This window comes from Cydia pomonella, chromosome 1, assembly GCF_033807575.1.
Source record: "Cydia pomonella isolate Wapato2018A chromosome 1, ilCydPomo1, whole genome shotgun sequence".
Classification (NCBI taxonomy): domain Eukaryota; kingdom Metazoa; phylum Arthropoda; class Insecta; order Lepidoptera; family Tortricidae; genus Cydia; species Cydia pomonella.
Window position 1 is genome coordinate 20,478,070 of NC_084703.1, and position 21,555 is coordinate 20,499,624.

At 36.9% G+C, this 21,555-nt stretch overlaps 1 protein-coding gene across 5 annotated transcripts in view; it reads right to left on the bottom strand.

Moving 5' to 3' along the window:
• The window catches only part of LOC133526768 (kalirin), a 228,163-nt gene that overhangs the window by 161,428 nt on the left and 45,180 nt on the right, over positions 1-21,555 (bottom strand). For all 5 annotated transcript variants that reach the window (XR_009800775.1, XM_061863506.1, XM_061863515.1 and 2 more), the window contains exons 13-14: positions 9,281-9,440; positions 8,965-9,096 (exon numbers count right to left, since the gene is read on the bottom strand). Coding sequence is in view for 4 of the 5 variants with exons in the window: in XM_061863506.1 (XP_061719490.1) it covers positions 8,965-9,096; positions 9,281-9,440 (292 nt within the window). In the remaining variant the exon portion in view is untranslated. The remainder of the gene's footprint in view (positions 1-8,964; positions 9,097-9,280; positions 9,441-21,555) is intronic.

A 21,555-nucleotide genomic window follows, 5' to 3' on the forward strand; every position in this document is an offset into this window, starting at 1 on the left:
ATTTCATACAAATCTTGCAGGCCTAGGCCGGCATAGTCCTCTTTTTTAACTTCCATTCCACATAAATTTGTGGCACAGGCATCATGACATTCTGCCACTATGCATTTACCCATTTACCCAGCGTTCGTCGTCGTAAGTTACTCTCCTGTACACTTCATAGACATCGCTAGAGCCGTTTTGCAGAGCCGATTTACGACTTCAAAGTACAAATATTGTTAATTTAATCGCTAAACCAAGCCATACATATGCATTACACAAGTAGAAGAATTAAAGTGATGTCATAATAACTATATACGACTTCATTTCATGCTAATTCACGCTCATCTGTTACTGTACCTAAAAAATAGAAAGAGACCAATAAATCAAGCCGCGTTTAAAGAAATTATAAATTTAAACTATATAAACATTAACTTAATCTCCAGAGTACAAGAATCTAACTATGAAGGCGAAAACAGACTGAACTATCTCAACATGCTATCTACTCATGGCATATTATCTGGCCACACATTACCAACTAGAGGTGGTAGTTGCCTTGACCATGTAATGTTAAAAATAAACAATAATAAATATAATGCCTTTGTAGCTGTCTTGAATACATCCGTGTCTGATCATAATACAGTTATCTTATTATTATCTAGCTTCAAAAAGGAGAAGTTGATTGAAAAACAAACTGTATCTATTAATTACGAGCTGGCTGTCAATAAGCTTCTAGAGAAAAACATGAATACCCTTTTAACTTGTGACGACCCAAATATTGTAATCAAACAAATGATAATAAAAATTAAAGAGTCTTTAAATGATAGCAAAACTGTAATAAAATTACCAAAAAGTCGTCGTACAGTCAGCGTCAAATACTTTGTAGCAACCAAAGTAGCCAAATAGTTCGGTACACCATATATTTAGTATGGTGTACCGAACTATTTGGCCACTTTGACTGCTACAAAGTATTTGCCGCTGACTGTACAATCAAACCCTGGATTACACCTGGGATACTTAGCTGTATAAAAAACAGAAACAAAATGCAGCTTAGACTTCGAGCGGATCCCGAAAACCAGGTTTTGAAAATCACTTTTAAACGATATCGCAACTACTTAAATAACCTTATCAAAAAGCTCAAGAGAAGGTACGAAAGTCAAGAACTTGCTAAAGTGGCAAAAAATCCCAAGGCACTATGGCGAACAATTAATTAATTAATTAATTAAATATCATTTATTTTCAGGCAACTATGGCCCATATATACATACCTTACAGACTAACATACATACAATAATAAAAATCTTAAAATATAAATATCATTTTGACGACGCAGTTTTCGGTTGCGCCGCCTGTTCTGGTGCGGGATTCGGCAGATTCCCACGAAACCGCCGAAATATCACACCTTTCGGCCAGAAGTCTGCGCTCGCGATGGTTTCCAGCAGCGGCCGCGGGACGCGCACCACAAACGAGCTGAAGTGCACGTAATGCCGCGATCGCAGCTGGAATACTTTCAGCTCGTAACGAATCTTCTTGCGGACATATTCCACCACATCTTCTGCCGTGGCGGAAACATGCAGGCGCGAAACATATAGCGCCGTGTTCGGTGTGGCAACCCTCAGGCCAGAAGCAATATCCGGCTCTGCCGTGCCACACTGGCTCTTGCGAGGCGCCTTGCGCGGCCTCCTCTCCTTCGACGCCTGTGTGAATCCTTTCTCGGCGCGGGGTGGCTTCTCATCACGAGAAACATGTTCAGGCACCCTTGAAGGTGCTTTTCTCAGTTTTGCAGCAGCAGCGTAATCGCGATGTGGAGTCGCTGATACACCAACTGGAGCAGTTGACGGCAAGACACGACGCGGCGTGCGGGGTGCGGGGGGCGGGCCGGCGGGGACAGGCGTCATATCGCTCGTTGCTGACCCAGCATTGCACATAATTGCACGCGCATCACTACCCGAGCCCAAGTCAGTGGCCTCGTGTGACCTACATTCCGAAACAGTGTCACGAAGCGTCGCCACCTCGACACGAAGTTCACAAATGGTTTTATTTGCCACCTCTAACTTGGACTGCATCTCAGTCAGACTTGTCTTCAGGAATGTTATGTCCTTCAGCAGCCTGGTGACGTCGACGTGATCGAAGGTAACCGGCGGTAACCGGTCCAACCGCTTCGCAACGAAGGCAGGCACGTCGTCTGGATCGGTCTCCTTCAACACTTTATTTATGTCCTGGAGACTCTTCACACCCCCATCCCTCCGACGGGATGGCATCTGGTCAGTTTTGCCGAGCGTCTGGAAGAGTAGCGCCTTGCCACTGCAAATATCGTCTTCACTGAAACTTGATTTGCAGATCTGCCTGATGCTGACTTCATCCATGGTGTCTATGGCATTCTGTACGAACGCCAGTAACTCATTCGCTATGAGTTGTTTCGAACCCATTGCGAAAAATACGGGGCAGCGACCTAAGTCGCGCCGATCGCGAATAAATATAAATTATTCGGTAATATGCTGCTGCATATTTTATGCGCGTCCGATTCTAAGCGCGCACAAATCAGCACTTCCATATTATTAAATTAAATCCATAACCCATTATAAGGATAATAAAACGCCAAACCAGGACTTGTTAAAATGTAAGGAAACACCACTAGACTCTGTTAACCACGTAAACCTTTACTTTGCAAACGTTGGTAAGAACCTTGCAGAGGACATTATAAATGCACATCCTATGTTACTTGGCAACCACACCCAAGGTAACATCATACATCCGTCTTCATTTGTACTACTAGATACAGACGTTCAAGAAGTAGAAAATATCCTCATGTCACTTAAATCTAATAGTGCGCCTGGGTGTGATGAAATTCCTACGCAATTCCTCAAACAGGCTAAAGTGGCAGTAGTCCCAGTAATTTCCCACCTGGTGAACTTGTGTTTTCATAAAGGTTTATTTCCTGACGTGCTCAAACACTCTATCGTGACCCCTGTGCACAAGAGTGGGAAGAGAGAGGAACCTAATAACTACAGACCAATTTCTGTGCTATCTGCTTTGTCTAAAATATTAGAAAAACTAATTAACAAAGGAATAATAAGTTACCTTAATAAATTTAACATACTTTCAGACTGCCAATACGGCTTTAGACAAGCCAAATCAACCGAGGACGCAGCGATAGCACTTACTTCTCTAATTACGGACATCGTGGATAAAGGTGAAAAATGTCTCGCAGTTTTTCTGGACCTCAAAAAGGCTTTCGACACGGTGTCCCACCCCATTCTTGTCAACAAGCTAGAAAGGATAGGTCTTAGAGATAAAACTCTAGAATTGCTTGAGGACTATCTACAAAATCGCTCGCAAAAGGTGAAAATTGGAGATCAAATAAGCGATGATACGCGGGTGCAGTTTGGCGTCCCGCAAGGCAGTGTTCTTGGCCCCACTCTGTTTCTTGTATACATCAACGATTTAACAAACCTCAGTGTAAGAAATGGTCGGATTTTCTCCTATGCTGATGATACCGTGGTTGTGTTCAGGGGCAAATGCTGGGAAACTGTATATAGGGATGCGGAAATAGGACTAGTTAATGTCTCCAACTGGCTTGCATCAAATCTCCTAACTCTTAACACGTCTAAAACTAATTTTATATGCTTCTCTAAGTACGATAGAAACCAGCCAGCTGATAATATCTACCTCAAAATACATCACTGCGACCCTAACACAACACTCTGCGAGTGTCCCATAATTGAAAAACAAAATTCTGTCAAATACCTCGGAATCCACATAGACCAGAGATTGTCCTGGCACCATCATATCGAGAAAATAAATAATAGAATACGTAAACTAATATGGGTGTTTAAAACTCTACGATACATTACCTCAAAACAATTATTAAATCAACTCTATATTTCATTGGCTCAATCAATAATGTCCTACTGTATAACTGTCTGGGGAGGCGCAACAAAAACTAAATTTCTAGAAGTTGAGAGAGGACAGAGGTGCTTGTTAAAGGTAATGTATTTTAAACACTACAGATACTCTACAAAGGAACTATATGGTATCTGCGACTTATTAACCATGAGAAAACTTTATATTTTGCATATACTACTGAAGCTACACAAGACACTTAACTATAAACCCGTCACCCAAAATCGTAGAAGAAACACTAATATAGCGCCCTCACCTGCCTGCAAGTCCGTTTTTGCAAAAAGACAGTTCTCATACCAATCCGCTTATCTGTACAATAAAGTTAACACGGAAACAAATATATACCCGATGACATTTTTTGATTGTAGAAAAAACCTTATGCAGTGGCTTAAAAATCTAAACTATGATGAAACAGAGGCTTTACTACAAGGACACGTTATACGCTTTTCAAAATAAACAATTATCCAACAATCTCTCACGCACACACACACACACACACACACACACACACACACACATCCGCACACGCACACGCATGCACGCACGCGCGCGCACACACACACACACATACACATGTAATGTGAAATTGTCATTATGTACTATGAATTTCAGTTTGCAAATATGTACCTAGTTTATTTAGGAAACAGTTATTGTAAACCTCAAACGGAAGAGCGGGGTTTCCTGACACAGATGTATATATTCATCTACTAGGAAACTCCAGCCATTATATTATAATTGTAATTTATTTGTTACCCAAATAAACATTTTTCATTTTCATTTTCATTTCAAACGTAACTTTTAATTGGGCCAATTCGTTGCATAAATCAAATTACACGTCGGTATCCGTCAATGGACAGGAAACGGATTAAAATTATGGAAAGCCAAGATAGTTCCGTGAAAATTACAGGATTCGCTGTAATTAGGCGAATAATGTAAGAATCGATTTAGAAAAGGAAATGCCTGATTAAGTATTAGAACACCACAAGCAATTAAGTTACAAAAATTATAAACCAGTTATACTTTTCTTTGTTTAATAAGTGGCGTTAGAACGGTCTAGTGGTAACACGAATGATGGTAATAATAATTATAGTGCGTATGTGCGTATATTTGAAAATTAAAATCGCAGGCTAAACGATAAACCTGCACATTAAGTGATTTTTTTAAGTGTTGTATATCATAAATTGGCGTTTGGTAAGATTAAACTCTGATATGTTTTTCTACTTAGTTAGGTCATAAGTCCTGTCACAAATGTTTTGACTGATAAAATGTTATCTCTCTCTCTCTCTCTCTCTCCGCAGCATTATTATTCCCATCTGATTGCGGGGTCTGCTTTCCTGATCTTTTCTTTCCACTTCGCGCGATCGGGCGTGTCGTCCACTGTAAAGTCGCAGGCACTCATGTCTTTTGCTATGGTATCTGTCCATCTCATCTTGGGTCTTCCTCTTCCTCGGGACCCAGCGATGTTCAGACCCATAGCAACATTCCCGATGTAATCAGGAGGTCTTGTCTTTACGTGTCCAAACCATCTCAGTCGACTCTCTGGTAGCTTATCGGCGATATTACGTACTCCGAGGCTACCGCGAACGTACTCGTTGCGTATCTTGTCGAGTCTCGTTACTCCGCACATCCACCGAAGCATCTTCATCATTATGCTGACTGATAAAATATAATACAAAGCTTCTAATTAAAAAAAGTTTCCCATGGTTGGAAAGCTTGTTGTATACTGATCAAAACGTAATATAATTACTTTAAAATTTAGATCGCGTCTTTATTTACTACTTGTATACGTAGGGATTTTCGTTAGACGCGAATACGCGGCTGTATTGTGAAAAATTATACTTGACAAAAGGGCGTAAAAATCAGAGTCACATTAATAAAATAGGTACAATTGTTTATTTGTATGAACCTACTTTATTAGTATTTCATTTCATCACCAGCATTTAGTTCTCCGACCAGTCTGTACTTCAACTTAGGGTACTTTTCAGTGATACGTTAATTTTTGACTGCCATCCAACGAGTAGGTTTGGTAAAACACGTACAGTTGCAATTTCAACAATACCAATACACTTTAATTATATATTTTAAGAATGCTAAAAAATCCGGCTTTTGTTTTATGTAAGATTCAACCCTGTAAAAAAGAAAAATAAATAAATAGGGATAAAAATCACCTTGAACAGGTCGCGTATTTTTTTCATTTTTTTTGTAACATTTTTCCGAATATTACATAGAACTATACAAAACTGAGACAGCAAATTACGTTAAAATATGTTGTAAATAATTCAGCATTAAATAAGCTATCAAACCATATGTATGAATAATAAGGGATCTGTACCTACAGCTTTTTTATCAGTCAAAACCTTTTTGACAGAACATATGACCTGACTAAGTATATCACATAATTTAAGTTGAAAGAATAACATTAGATTAAGGTGGATAATTCCGAAAATTAAATTTTTAAAACTATAATCCTCTGTGAAGTAGAAAGTATAAATAAATATTGTATACGTACTCTTTAATACAATGAATTTGCATTAGGTCATGTAATGACTGACTTTAAGCAAAGATAGTTTAGTCGAAAGGCGTATTGTCAAACTAAATTTTGTAGTCAACTAAATTTACTGCCATCTTTCGACACAGGACTAAAAATCATAGAATGACTCGAATACTCGTATATGGCTACTTAACCCATGTTCTTTCTCTGATATGTGTCAAATATCAAACGGTGTCGCTATCTACTTAAGCATAAGCCAAAGGTATATCGCCATATATTCGTGTTTATATTTTTCTTGATTTTTCGAGGCACTTTTTAGGTTTCCGTACTAAAAAGGTACAAAAGGAATCCTTATGGTACGACTCTGTCCGTCCGTCCGTCCGTCTGTCAACTCGAGAACCATTTAAGCTATCGATTTGAAATTTGGAATAGTTATGAATAACGCTAATACGGACACATTGAAAGTATTATTTTGTTATTTTATTTTAATAACTATGGGAAATGCGCAATATGAAGAGGGGGAAAATTTTCAAAGTCTAGTGACTAGGTCAAGATACCCCACTTAACCCCCCTGGCATTTGAACGATCTCTAAAGCTCCAAAACAATTTTTTATTCTTTTTTAGTAGTGGAAAAAAAAGATTTATGAAAATGTGAACAAAATAGATGGCGCTGTACTCTGTACTGCGCCATATGTTTTGCGATCACTGAATTGTCAAAAGTCAACTTTTGACATTCAGAGTTACCGCAAAATGTATGGAACTGTAATCGCCATCTCGTTAAGCTGTCAAATTCGAAGCACGAAATTATCTTAGATTTTACACATCTTACTCAATCAATGTATCTTTGTTATAGGTACTTCGGGTCAAAAGTCTTTCGCCTTTATAGTTACATGAGAGAATTCAAAGTTTGTACGGAACCCTCGGTGCACGAGTAAAACAAACTCGCACCTGACCGGTTTTTTTTTTCTTGGACTTTATTTATCTTACACCGGAGTTATATGTATAATAGTATATATTTGGTATAAGGAAAACTTTTTGAACATTTCAACATATTTCTTATAATAAAATGGAGCTAGGGATTGCAATCCGGTCCGGCGGATCCGGTAATCCGGCCGGATCCGGCAGTTTTTAAGAGCTACCGGATCCGGTAAAATAAAAAAACGCCTAAATACAGCACGCGCTGTGCGTTTCAGATGAGGAAAAGGCGACGGGTGAGAGGTATGAAGTTAAACAGAACATAAAACGAATGAAAAAGTTTGAATTTAGTAAGATATTTTTATATATTTATTATGACGATAAATGGGAACAGAAGAAGATTTCATCTTCTTTCGTGTTGGTGGCACGATATGACGATTACATAAATACTGTAATAGAAGGATAAATTAAAGGATGCAGATGCCATGGAAGGCATTTGTAATTTATGCTAAAGAGAAGGTTAATATTGTGTCATAATGTTATGATAGGAGATTAATAGTAAACAAATGATCAGAATTAAGTCGGCAGTACTCTACCGACTAGAGTTGGGCTCATCAATATGTGTGAATTAATATATGATATATAGTTTACTCCGATGATTATATGTATATGTATAATATGGTAAAATGTTAATTCTTTACAATTTCATTCAATCTTCATCTCCTGGTACATGCTACTCTATGTGTAGCCAATTCTTTATTTGATTGAAGTAACTTTTCTTAGGGAGTCCCTTTCCGCGATGGTTTTCAATCCTACATTCTATTATTTTTCACATAAGATCGTCGTGTCACGTCACGTTTGTTTCCTATAATTTGACCACTATACTTTCCTGTAAAATAACAAAAGTTGAATTTTTTAAATCATACAGCCTGCTACATTCTCGGGCAAAAAATTCGAGCTAGATAATACTGGAGCACATTTAATATAATTTTGGTTAAAAGTAAAATATTTTCTTTTCTTAATAGAATAGATGCCAACGTTACAAAGAATTCAATCAAAGAATAGTTACAAAAACATGTCCTTTCAAGGAGTTCCAATTCCCACCCCACATCCCATCATCGGGCTTTGGAAACTAATCAAAGTTATAATTGTAATCGAAAATTTGAGCACTTTCGAATGGTTAAATATAATAAATGGCCGATTTCATATTTTGTTTTTAAACTGATATAGACATTGTAACACTTTTTAGTCTTTTTACTACTAAGTTCTATTTTATTGTTAAGAAGTTATTTATTAACTTCAAATTATAGATTTAGGAACACGTATTACGCAAAAAATTAGAAAAATATATCATTTAATTAACTTTAATATCCCTATACCAAACCGGATCCGGTCCGGCCGGATTATGGCCAAAAACCGGCCGGATCCGGCCGGATTGAAAATCAATCCGGTTTGCAATCCCTAAATGGAGCCCGTAGGCAAGCAATAGAGCTCTACTGTAAAAGTATAGTGTCTAATTACATCTTGGCTACCTAGCAACCTCAGAAAAATCAAAAAAGTATCGTGAGTAACGAGTGAATTTGGGCGGAGTTTATACATTCAAGTGCAGTAATGTGTTCACTTCGTATTAATTATGAAGGAGCTGTACCCGATATGATTGGCGTTGATATATAGATTACCTGATAGGTGGCGTGTTGCATCCTGGCGACGCTCTCGTTGTGCGCCGCCAACGCTTGCTCGGCCTGCTGCGGGTCCCGCGGGGGCTCCGTGCGCTGTAACTCGTCGCCCCACAGTTCCAGCCGGGAAGACACCTGAAACATGCCATTGTTTAACACTATACTAACGTTTTCCATACTTTGGATGAAGGAAAGGAAGATAATACAAGTACTAATTAGCGTTGACTCACATGAATTAAAAAACTTCGTAAACGTTTGTAGCGTCTGAATCGCCTGTCAACCTCATAACCTCGATCCTCTAGTTTATATAAGTACAAACCTCTAGCGCGTCCCGCTCAAAGTGTCGGAGCTGCAGCGTGAGTTCAAGCCGCCGCTCGCGGTCGGACCAGAGCTCCTCGAGCGCCCCCCGTGTACCCCGCAGTCGCTCCAGCGTCGTCTCCACAGCGGTTGTACTCGCCGCGTCCGAGTCGCCCGAAGACCTGACATCATATCTTTATTAATTTGTTTGAATTTACTAGTGATAATAATGAGAGTTTTGAAGTAAAGATACATTTCTATTATAACAAACTTGCCTACAGCCTTAGACAAGTTTGTCAAAATAAAAATGGCTTTATTTGTCCACATGATCAGTTTAGTAAAAATATTGAAATGACCATGCGCCGCCATTGACGCAAGCAGACGATGTATGAAATACGAGTATTCACCTGTAATTTCAAATTAAATAGACAGAAGGAGCCTATTTTTAGGGTTCCGTAATCTAGTACTAGGAACCATCATAGTTTCGCCATGTCCGTGCCTGTGCGTCCGCGGTTTTGCTCCGTGGTCGTTAGTGTTAGAAAGCTGCAATTTGGTATGGATTCATAATTCAATCATGGCGACCAAATGGTAAAACAAAACTCCAATAAATATTTTTCTCAAAAATGGACAGCAAGGTCGACTTTACCGGTAAAAAAATAGGTCGTTTACGGTCAATTAAAAAAGTTAAAAACAGTGCAGTCTCGATTTCATGACTGCAATGTGTATGCAACATTTGTCGCATTATTTGTCATATATACACCGTGGTTTTTTTTTAATTCCGTTAACTTCGGGGTATGGGTAAGTACGTTTAAGGGAACTAAATGGAAAGGTTAATAAATAAATAATAAATAAAATAAACTTTATTTAGTACCATAAAAGTAACAACTGCTTACATTTGGACAGCGCTAATTTAGGTATACATATATTATATATGCACTAAAGGCTAAAGGTACACATCATTTAATTTATTTAAACATAGGAGTAGGTAAGCGTCTTCTGTTCCCCGTACTAGTTATATAACTGTATCACGGTGGAACAGCATTCGCCGTTCTATTAGTTTTCTCTAGATTTTATCTGTAAGTGTTTGACAAAAAGTAATTTATATAAAACAAACATAATTCATTTCTTATAACGATTACCCAAACACGGGTGATCCTAACTTAATGAGTTCATAACAAAAAAGAGGGTTACTTAACAACCATGTGCGCTTGCAATGCAGAGTTAGTTGTAAACACGTAGTATATGCAAAAACGACACATCAATCTTTACTTTTATACAATACTATAATCAACGATTGCGCTTAGGTAATATTTAATTTTGTATTATGTACATATTATTTGATTAAGTAGCTACAGTCTAGAGTAGGTATCTAATATTTAAGGTAGCTCTAAATGAACAGTGATTGTTATGAATTATTAGCACTAATGTTTGAAGTTACAATCATATCCATGTAGCGTGCGCGCGAGTTTGTGTGTGTGTGTGTGTGTGTATGTGTGTGTGTGTGAGCGTGCATGCGTGTATGTGTGTGTCTATAGTAGCCATTTATTTTAAAAGTAGTTCCGTATTTTCATAATTTTGCAGCTTTAGATATTTACTTGTTGTTGATTTGCATGAATACGAGTTTAGTGTACGTAGATTTATGTTTTTGCTTAGTTTATTATATATCATTGGTCCTAAAGTTCTTCCAAATCTTTTTGCAAATTTTGTGTTATACTTTGGAATAAAATATACAATGTCGGTTCTTCTTCGTGTTATTGGAAAGTCTGGTAGCTTTTTGTGTTGTAGAATGACCAATTGCTGTACAAATAATTGTCTTACCGTTAACACAGAAAGATCTCTATATAAAGTTGTAGTAGCATGCCGAAAACCCTTAAATGTCATGACCTTAAGTACCATCCGTTGTGCTCTCTCAAGTTTCAGCATAGCCGTTTTAGATGCGTTTCCCCAAATTACAATACAGTAACATATAATTGACTGGCAAAGGGCATTGTAAATTGCAATTAAGAGGTTTTTGTCACATACATGGCGCAATGTTTTAAATATGAACATCAATTTACGCACTCTACCCGTAAGTGTATCAATATGCTCGTGCCAGTTAAGGTTCTTATCGACTTGTAGTCCCAAATACCTGATTGATGAAGTTTCAGCTATAGGTAAACAAGCGCACACCATGCCACTTTGACAAGTATGCGCTTTGATTACAATAGTTCCTTCTGCAGGACGATTCTTATTACTTATGCTAAAATTAACTATCTTAGTTTTTGTTAAGTTAAGTGACAGTAGATTTTTTCCTAACCATTCGGTGATTAAATTAAATCCGGCTTGAGCAATATTACCAACCTCATCCCACGAGTTTCCATAGAACAGTACCACAGTATCATCAGCGAATGTAATTATTTGGGAGTTAGTGAGTGTCAGCCTGCAAAGTTCGTCGATATAAACAAGGAACAACGTAGGCCCAAGGACACTACCTTGAGGCACACCGTAATTAATGCTTTCCTCATCGCTATAGTATTCACCAATTCTCACTACCTGTTTTCTGTTTGTAAGATAATCCTGGAATAGTTGCAGAGGCAGACCACGTATACCAACGTTTTCCAGTTTCTTAATCAGTATGGGGACAGAGACGGTATCGAAAGCCTTTTTTAAGTCCAGAAATATACCAAGTGCTTTTTTATTTGAATCTAGTTTATCTACAAGGAAGGAAGTTAGTTGCTGCGCAGCATTTAAAGTTGATTTACGTTCTCGGAAACCACTTTGGTTAGTGCTTAATAAGTTGTTATTTTCTAAATAGCTTTTCAATCTTTTATTGATTATCTTTTCCAGAACTTTAGCAGTGGTAGGTAGTAGTGATATTGGCCTATAGTTTGAGATACTGTCTCTGTCCCCTGATTTATAAATGGGCACAACGACAGATTTTTTTAAGGTATCCGGAAATTTGCCCGAGCTTAAGCAAAGATTACAGATTAGAGTTATAGGACGTGATAAAGAATTAGACGCTAATTTTAAGAAGCAGGCCGAGATACCATCCCAGCCTGTTGAGTGAGTGTTCTTAAGCGATTGAATGGTAGCTCTTACTTCACTCTCATCAGTTGGTAACATCATCATGGAGGTTAATGGTGTAGGGCGTTCTGAATTCATAGACTTAATTAGGTCAGCTTCTGATAATTGTGTTTTGCTTAAGATAGCGTCTGCCAATTCTTTGCCGATATTTGTGAAATAATTGTTAGCGTAGTTAAGGGACTCTTGAGGAGATGATTTTAATGCCAAAAGTTTTCTATCATTATCAGTAGTCTCTTTCAAATTACAAATTTGTTTCACTATTGCCCACTGTTTCTTTAGGTTTTTATGATACTGTTTTAATAAGGATCTCTGATAGTCACGTTTTAGCTTATTCAACATACGGTTACATGTGTTTCTATATCTCTTGTAGGTTATTCTGCTAATAATATTATCTGGATCTTTTTTTAGAGTTTGATGAAGTTTATCCCGGTTTCTTAAGCATCGAATTACACCTGGTGTGATCCAGGGTTTTAGGTTGCGTTTCCTGTGTGAAATTGTAAGTATCTTGGTAAACTTTTTAAGAACTCTGTTGACAAGATATATAAACACATTCGTAACTTCATTAACATCAGATCCCTTAAGCATTGAGACCCAGTCTATTTGATCCAATTCAGCTAGAGCTGATTGATAATCAACCTTTTTATAAGTTTTAGGTGAATTATTTTTCTGAACAAGTACTTTAGATAACGATATCATTACGGATGAATGATCGGTAATGGAGGAATCACACACGATTGACATGCTGGGCAAATTAGTTTTGATCATGCAGTGATCTAAACAGTTGCCCAACCTCGTTGGAAATTTGTGAGATGGTAATATTCCATGGGAAGTCAACATATCCAAGTAGTCATTTGCTCTATTGTCTTGTCCATTTTCAACGATATTAATATTCATGTCTCCTAGGATTATAATGTTCTTAAAAAGTTTTAATTTTACAAGTAGTAAGTCAAGGGACATAATGAAATTATTTATTTGTCTATAACAAGGAGGCCGGTATATGGAAACAATAGCGTAATCAGACCCAATCGTCGTTACCAGACAATTTGCTTCTTCTATTCCTATGGGTTCGGTAGTGACAGAGGATACATTTGACTTAATGTAAATAACTATGCCGTCGTTTTGATTAAGGTTACGTTTCGTTGAAACTGAATGGTAACTAGGCAACAAAGGCAGATTAGTATTTTCATCAATCCAACATTCAGTTAAGACAATCAAATCAAATTCTATATCAAATCTTGTAAGTAAGACATGCAATTCATCAAAATTGTGATTTATGCTTCTTATATTTTGTGTTAGTATATTAAGCTGTGCATCTGAACTTATGAAAATATTTTTGCAATATTCAGGTTTCTCTACTGCCATTGAATTTCCGATATTGACATTTTTGTCAATATCAGTTGACAACAAAGTTAAATCGTTCATTTTTTGGTTGTTTCTTCAAATAATTTATAATGTTGGATATGTGTAATTCTCTGGCAGCTGACCTTTGTTTAATATTGTTTTCGTAACGACCTATAAGTAAATGGCTTGTGAAGGTAAGTAGTGTTTGGTAGGAGTTTAGAAAGTGTAGAGTGTATACAATGGATATTATGACATGATAGAAAAACTTACTATATAATACATCAAATAGTCATTGGGACTCAGCACATTTTAATGCTTCAACTTGCTGTTCTGACTTGATCACGATTACCGGTGAGCCGTCCGTCTTCTTAACTAGTACCTTTCCTTGCGAGATCCAGCAATGCTTGTAATTGTGATTTTTACGCAGATTACGTGCAAGGAAATGTAGCTTGCGAGCACGCGGTGTAAGGGATTCTGACACGTAAATTGGTTGTTTGTCGCCCATTATGTTCAGACTTTCTGTGTTTAATTTGTCAGTCTGATGTGACATATTATATTCTTTGACAGCTTGCATTAATGATTTACTTTGATGAATTGTCTGAAACTCAACAATAATCATCTTTTGAGCATTTTTCAAACGCCTCACTTGTTTTACATTATCCGGAGAGAAAGGCAATTTTATTGCGTTGTGCAGCATGGCCAGTGTGTCATTAAGGTTTTCATTTTCTGTCTCTGGAATGTTCCTTATCTCAACCATGGTGAACTTTTGAGCCCTCTGTAAGTCTTCCACCTGATTTTCAAGATTATTGATTTTTATTAAGGCATCGTCGTGTTCCAAAGACATTTTGTCCACTTTTTCTTTTAAATTACTGTACATTGCTGTGGTGTTTTCTAAGATTTTTTCAATTTTATTATTAGACTTAATCAATTCCTTGTTTTGCGTCCTTATCTCATCAATTGCTTCTTGGAGTTTTGCATTATGGGCTTCTCTGTCTGCCTTAAAGCCGTTTAGCATTTCTCTGATATCAGACTGGAGCGAATTCATGTCGTCTAAATCTGTGTGAAATTTACGTTTTCTCACCGCTACAAAGGCGTTTTCAGTGTTCTCTGTTAAATCTGGATTGGATGACGATCGGTCTCCTGAAGGCGTATTTACTTTTGACATGTTTGTTCTGCCAATTTTGCATATACTGTGTACACGCACCGAACTAGTAGTAACAAAACTGGTTCGTCACTTGATAATGAACCGATCTATTGTAGTTCTTATAACAAGCGGGTTAAGTTTAAATTTTGCTTTGAATTATTAATATTTCTAACTTAATATTGCACTCACAATGTAGTGTAGTGTTATCGCAGTGAACAACGAACGACGAATGAAAAATCTTTGTTTGTTTTTATTTTTGTAAAAAGTATTTTAATGTTGCATATAGCATTTTTGTAACACGATAATTACATTTAACTCAACCAAACAATTGAAAACTGTGACATATCAATGTCATTTGCATGAAGATATAAAGTGGAGCACACTCTAACTTTTTTGCTATAGTACATTGAACCTTATCACTGAGACAGAAAGGTGTTCTTACCAGACTAGAGAAAATGGTCCACTTGAGATAGCATAAGTGGGGCGCGGTGTCTCACTCGCACATGTTGCCAATGTTAAAATCATACCATTGTGGTAGTATTTATATCAATATACTACTGAAATTAAATACTTATACTATTTTAGTGCTATATACAGAGTGCGGTTCTGAAATCTTTTAAGTAATTTGTAAATAATTATGATATCAATATTATTAACTGATTAAACCAAGCATGTGCACAACAAAAAAAAACATTAATTTGAATATGGTAGACATTGTAGAAACTTTGAATATTAATTGGTATCCACAACTTGATGACATATTTTCGAGATATTTCCAAAATACGTGAATGGTGGGGCTCAGCATTTAATTGCGAAATATTTAAAAAATGGGTAAAAAATGTTGTGTGACAGGTTGTAGAAGTTAAAATTTTGCTGAATGTGGTATATATTTTCACAGGTGAACCACAATCATTCAATTTTACGATAAAAATACAAAACGAAAATTGTCAAACTCATTAGGGTGACCATGATGTCGGCACTATGTGAATCAGTTTTGCACAATTCTTATTAAGTACTTAAGTTTATCTAATTAGGTACGTCTGGCTCCATTATTCCTTTATTTACTATTTTCTACTGCATGTCTGACAACCCCGATAGTTACCTTGTTCTATAAACAATTGTTATATGTGATTTTAATTGTATACATATCTTATATTATTAGACTTCCTTAAATTTTCGTGTGACAATCTGTAAATTAAGGAAGAGCGGTGTTGCCCAATACAGGCAAATTTTGCTTACCGGGTAGTACTATCCCCTACTTTATAAACACCTGTATATTTTACGAAAATATATATATTTTTTTTTAATTGCTATATTTCGGCATGATTAAATTGGTGGAATGAAATCCAAATCCTTAAACATTCCAGACTTACGTTTATACATGAAACGGTTTTACTAACTATTTATATATTCGTAATCGATTCGATATAGGTTGTACACACATTTCAGTCAGTAGAAAAAGGCGGCAAATTTGAAAACTAGTTGCAATCACTGATCTACGATGAGTAGATGACGCTTAAAGAATTAAAGGTAGTTAAAGTGTGCAAAACGTAAGCCATTACGCATATGAACATACCATGAGTGCGGAAGAGGCAGACTACAAATGAAAAATCGTAACCATTTTTGAGTTCGACAGTGGCGGCTAACGGCCGCCATTTATTAATTTTCAAACACATGTCCGGCATCGTAACACCTTAAGTATTTTAATTAGAAAATATAAATCTCATCCACATGGAATCCAGGGCTACAACCGCGAAAATCGAAGTTCATCAACGGACGCTTTTCTGTCACTCTTATTACGTCTTAGTGAGAGTAAAAGACAAAGATCCCCGCAATTTGCGAATCTCGGTTTTTGCGGTAGGCCCCCAGTTATTAAAGTAGCGGCCAAACGAACGTTCCGATGGGGTCATAAATCATTCGGCCGGCCACGCCCCTTTTACTACCTGCTTGTAGTGACGAGTGTCGCAACTTTCACAGATTATCGATAATATGCTTAACAATAATAATTGGTTATGTTAGTTTTTAACTAATTCTTGGGAAAAAAAAAACAATACAGACTGTCATAATAATGGTTTATTACATTGAAATAAAATGGTCTCCATTGCTGAACTGATAGGAAAATAATGATGTTTTATCCGTGCAGCATTTTATAATATAGGACGACTGGCGGGGACGCAATCTTAGATAACGCCATAAGGACATTTTACTCGCTAATTAATAATGACTGATAATTACGAAAATTATTACATTTTACTCGGTAATTAATAATGACTGATAATTACAAAAAATTGTCAATATTCTATTAAAAGCAATTAAGCAGCTATCTAATAATAGCATTTAATAGCTCACATTAGATTATAGTTAATTATTTAATTACCCTTTCTTTAAAATACTAATTAAACCCATTGCTATATTTATTAATATTTAAAATATTACACTTATTAATTATATCTGAAATATTAATAAATAAGTATAGCAATCGGCACTATAATAAATACAGATGTATATTACTGCTTCACGACCAAGCGTTATTCATCGATAAGCAATATCGACTTTAGCCGCATCCTTGTTGACAGCTCGGTTTATTACCCCATCGGAACGTTCGTTTGGCCGCTACTTTAGTATGTGTACGCGAGAACGAATATCGACAGTCGAAAAATCGGATATCGTTAGTGGTGTGTATCGACAGAGTAACACCCCTAGTGCGCAAAATGTTCAAGTCAATAAACAAGACCAAGTGCGAGTAGTTCGAAAAACTCGCGCGGCTAGAAGATGTTGATGTCAACTTTAGCCAGTCTTCTTTCAGACCACGGGGACAACGCCGTCCTCGGAACGTCGGACGTAAACATAAAACTTAATACACGAGTAAGTCTCGTTTATATTAGTTCATAATGTATACATGGAGATATAAAGGAGTTAAGAATGACAGAGAAAGATGCTCGCAATTTGCGAACTTCGGCGTTCGCGGTAGCCTCGACTATAACAAGCTCCATAATACTATCGTAAGAAAAAGAGACTATGTTTCTCTCTAATATCTATTACGCTCCATTGACAAGCGCCTTGGTTAAAAACTATAATAAACGAGCGGTTTTGTGAAGCGTTTTACAGAAGAGAATAAACTATATCCATCCTTTTTCAGGGGCCATAATACTAGCACAGCAAAAAGACAGTAAGATTCTCTCTGACTATGCACGAATGAGAAAAAATATTGGCCAAACTATATATTCCACGTAATCCTAATATCCCAGATACATATAACTCATGGTCACCCTAATTAGAAAGAGATGCAACGGCCCATCTTGACTTCTCATGTGGACACACTTTTTGGCCAATGTACCCTATACGGATAATCTTATAAGTCCGTGGTCATTTCGAACACCGATCGTCCGAGATAGTGCGTAAATTCTGTAGCAAATGTATAAACTCGTACTAAACATCAATAAATATGTAAACAGGCCCTAAGGCAGCAAGCACACGCTCGTAAGGGCCTTTTTGATTGTCTCCGAATCTTGGGATTAGTTGTCAAGCGGACCCCAGGCTCCCATGAGCCGTGGCAAAATGCCGGGACAACGCGAGGAAGAAGATTGATTGTCTCCGAAATGGAGTTAAATAGAATACCGGTGTCTTTGAGAAAGTTACTTAATTTAAGCTCAGGAATGCACCCTTGACATGAAAGGAAATAAAAAAAAACACGGTGTATATATATTAGTAAATACTTTCAGTGAAAACTATAGCGAACATGATCGGTTGAGCCGTTTGAAAGTTATCGCATGAGACTTCCTTCTTAGTACAAAGACGTACAAAGCGCCACAAGGTACTTCCTTTTGCTGACTGTACATGATGCTTACGTACATATATATCTCCCGTTATAGGCAGCATTATTGTGGCGGGCGTATAGCCACGGAACCCCTACACTGAGCACGACTCGACATGCTCTTGGACGGTTTTTATTTTATTTTAGTATACCCAATCTCTGTTGCTGTTGAAGGTATTGGTAGAGCCGTACGGGGCCGGTGGCTAGTTCGAAAACTTCTTACGGTGTCGTATCGTAATATCGTGCATATTTAGAAGACAAAGTACTGTCTATTTTAATCTTACGATAAATCTTATGATGATAAACATAAGTTTTGTATAAACTCACCTCCATCGTAAACACCGTACCGGAGACTTGTGTCTATGAGACCGCCGGTGATATTTGAGCATTTTACACAAAAATGTCCATTTCACCGGCAATTTAAACTACTGAAGTTCGTCACTTTTCCACCAAAACCTAATTTATCGCATAGAATAAGTAAGGAAATGTAGTATCCCGATACTGACTTCACACGACAGTGACCTACAATTGCGCCGGCGCGCACTGTTATGTTACGGTTGGATAGCAAATCTCTTACGCCAATTTCCTCTCTTTATTGTATTTAACTAAGCCGTTCTGTCAATATCGTGCCTTGTTTCATTGTTTACATTGCAGGACTTTCGTAAGTTATACAATAAATACCATATTCCTATTTATTTACTTTTCATTAATGTTACATGGTATGTAGACTCGTATTCCATAACGTCGGATGTGGACATCCGTCCAAAATGACAATTTAACATACCGGTAATATACAACGCGTTGCCTTTCTCATAATAATCTGATAATGGTATTTCTATCATTGTTAGTTTCCGAGCTACAGAAAGTAAATAAATAAGGTCGGATTAGACTTTTTTATATTTTGATGATTGGATTTTAACTGAAGACCTTATACTCGCACCTAAAATATTTGAAGAGTAGAATGTAAGCTAAGCCAGTAAAATACGAGTATCTGCCTCTCTTGTACTGTTCAAAAAGTCGGATCTGATAAATTTTGCATAAATTCGGTCTTTTTAAATAGTATTAAAAAACTAAAACGTTTCCACTTATCGAGAATTAAAAGCAATACAATGTGTGACGCCATTTCATCCCGCCCCTGTTGCTTTATTGTGGTAACCGCTCAGTCGTGTCAGTCGTGTGTTACAAACGTTTAAAAAGTGTGAAATTTAATGGACATGACGAGATTTTTTTCAACGTATGCAACTTATTCTCCTTGCTTTAGAGTTCGAATTAGCAATTGGTCCGATCGTAGTCCAAGGCGGTTTTTGGTTTGGTGTCCTTAAAAAAAATTAATCTTAGAGTGTATATAGATTTAAACATTTTACTAAACATTCGGAGATAAAAGTTAGTGAGAATTAAGTTTAGAAATAAGTCCGGTCTTTCCAGGGTGTATATCTTATTTGTAACAAGAATGAAAATTTTTGTTTTGGCTCTCCTGAAAAGTAACTTAAACTCGAGCCGAGATATGATTTAATGAAAAATATAGCATTCGCATTCTCGGATAAGCAGTGCTCCAAGTCAGTTTTTAAATACTCGGGTAAAACTAAACTCCTCTTTAATTAAATGGAGCTCGGGCTCAGATCGTAACCAGGGTCGTAGTATGACCCTGGTTTTCATTGGCAGACAAAACGATTGAGCTAGTTCCTATACTTTATGATTTTCCCTCACTGCCCCATTTGGATTTACACGAAGTAGATTGTAACCTAATTGTAATATAAAGGAATGTTTCGTAACGGATTTGGAAAAGTATATGTTAGAATTTTAATTTTATTAATAACAAACTATAAAATGATCATCACTCGATTATTATAATTATACCACTTGTTTTCACTGTCGTTAGTCACTTTCTTACTTGCTGAATTCGACTCTTGTGTCTCGGAAGTTTTGGTGGCTACTGGTTTTCTTACCTAGTTAGGTCATATCTAGCCAGGATTACAAGTACCGGTATATTCTGCAGTTCGAAGCTTCAGAGCCGTAGACAAGGTCTCAAAAGATTGTTTTAGAGCCACTTCAAGGGTTTTGGGGATAAAGTATTTCGAGCACTGGGTAATTTGTATCCAATTGGCGAATAGCCCTTTTCACGGTCATCTACTTTATTCGTTATGACCCGTAAAATGAAGTTTGTGATACCAAAAATGCCAATGCAGACGACAGCTTTTTTTTACCAAGCAATTTGAATTTAGCAAACTCGTTGCGAATCCGGTATTATATTATCGTAAGATTAAAAGTTTACATTTTAAACTAAATAAAAAAAGCGGCCAAGTGCGAGTCGGACTCGCCCATGAAGGGTTCCGTACATTTATGACGTATTAAAAAAAAACTACTTACTAGATCTCGTTCAAACCAATTTTCGGTGGAAGTTTGCATAGTAATGTATATCATATATTTTTTTTAGATTTTTCATTCTGTTATTTTAGAAGTTACAGGGGGGGGGGGGGGGGACACAATTTTTTTCACTTTAGAAGCGTCTCTCGCGCAAACTATTCAGCTTAGAAAAAAATGATATTAGAAACCTAAATATCATTTTGGAAGACCTATCCAGATAGATACCCCACACGTATGGGTTTGACGAAAAAAATTTTTTTGAGTTTCAGTTCTAAGTATGAGGAACCCCCAAAATTTATTGTTTTTTTTTTCTATTTTTGTGTAATAATAATAATCCTAATGCTGTTCATAGAATACATCTACTTACTAATTTTGAACTGTATAGCTCTTATAGTTTCGGAAAAAAGTGGCGGTAACATAATCGGACAGACAGACGGACATGACGAATCTATAAGGGTTCCGTTTTTTGCCATTTGGCTACGGAACCCTAAAAAGATTTAATTTTTCGCTTGGCTATCAGAACAGTAAAACTTGTAAATATGTAGATTGTATATGATTGCGGCGCATCGTG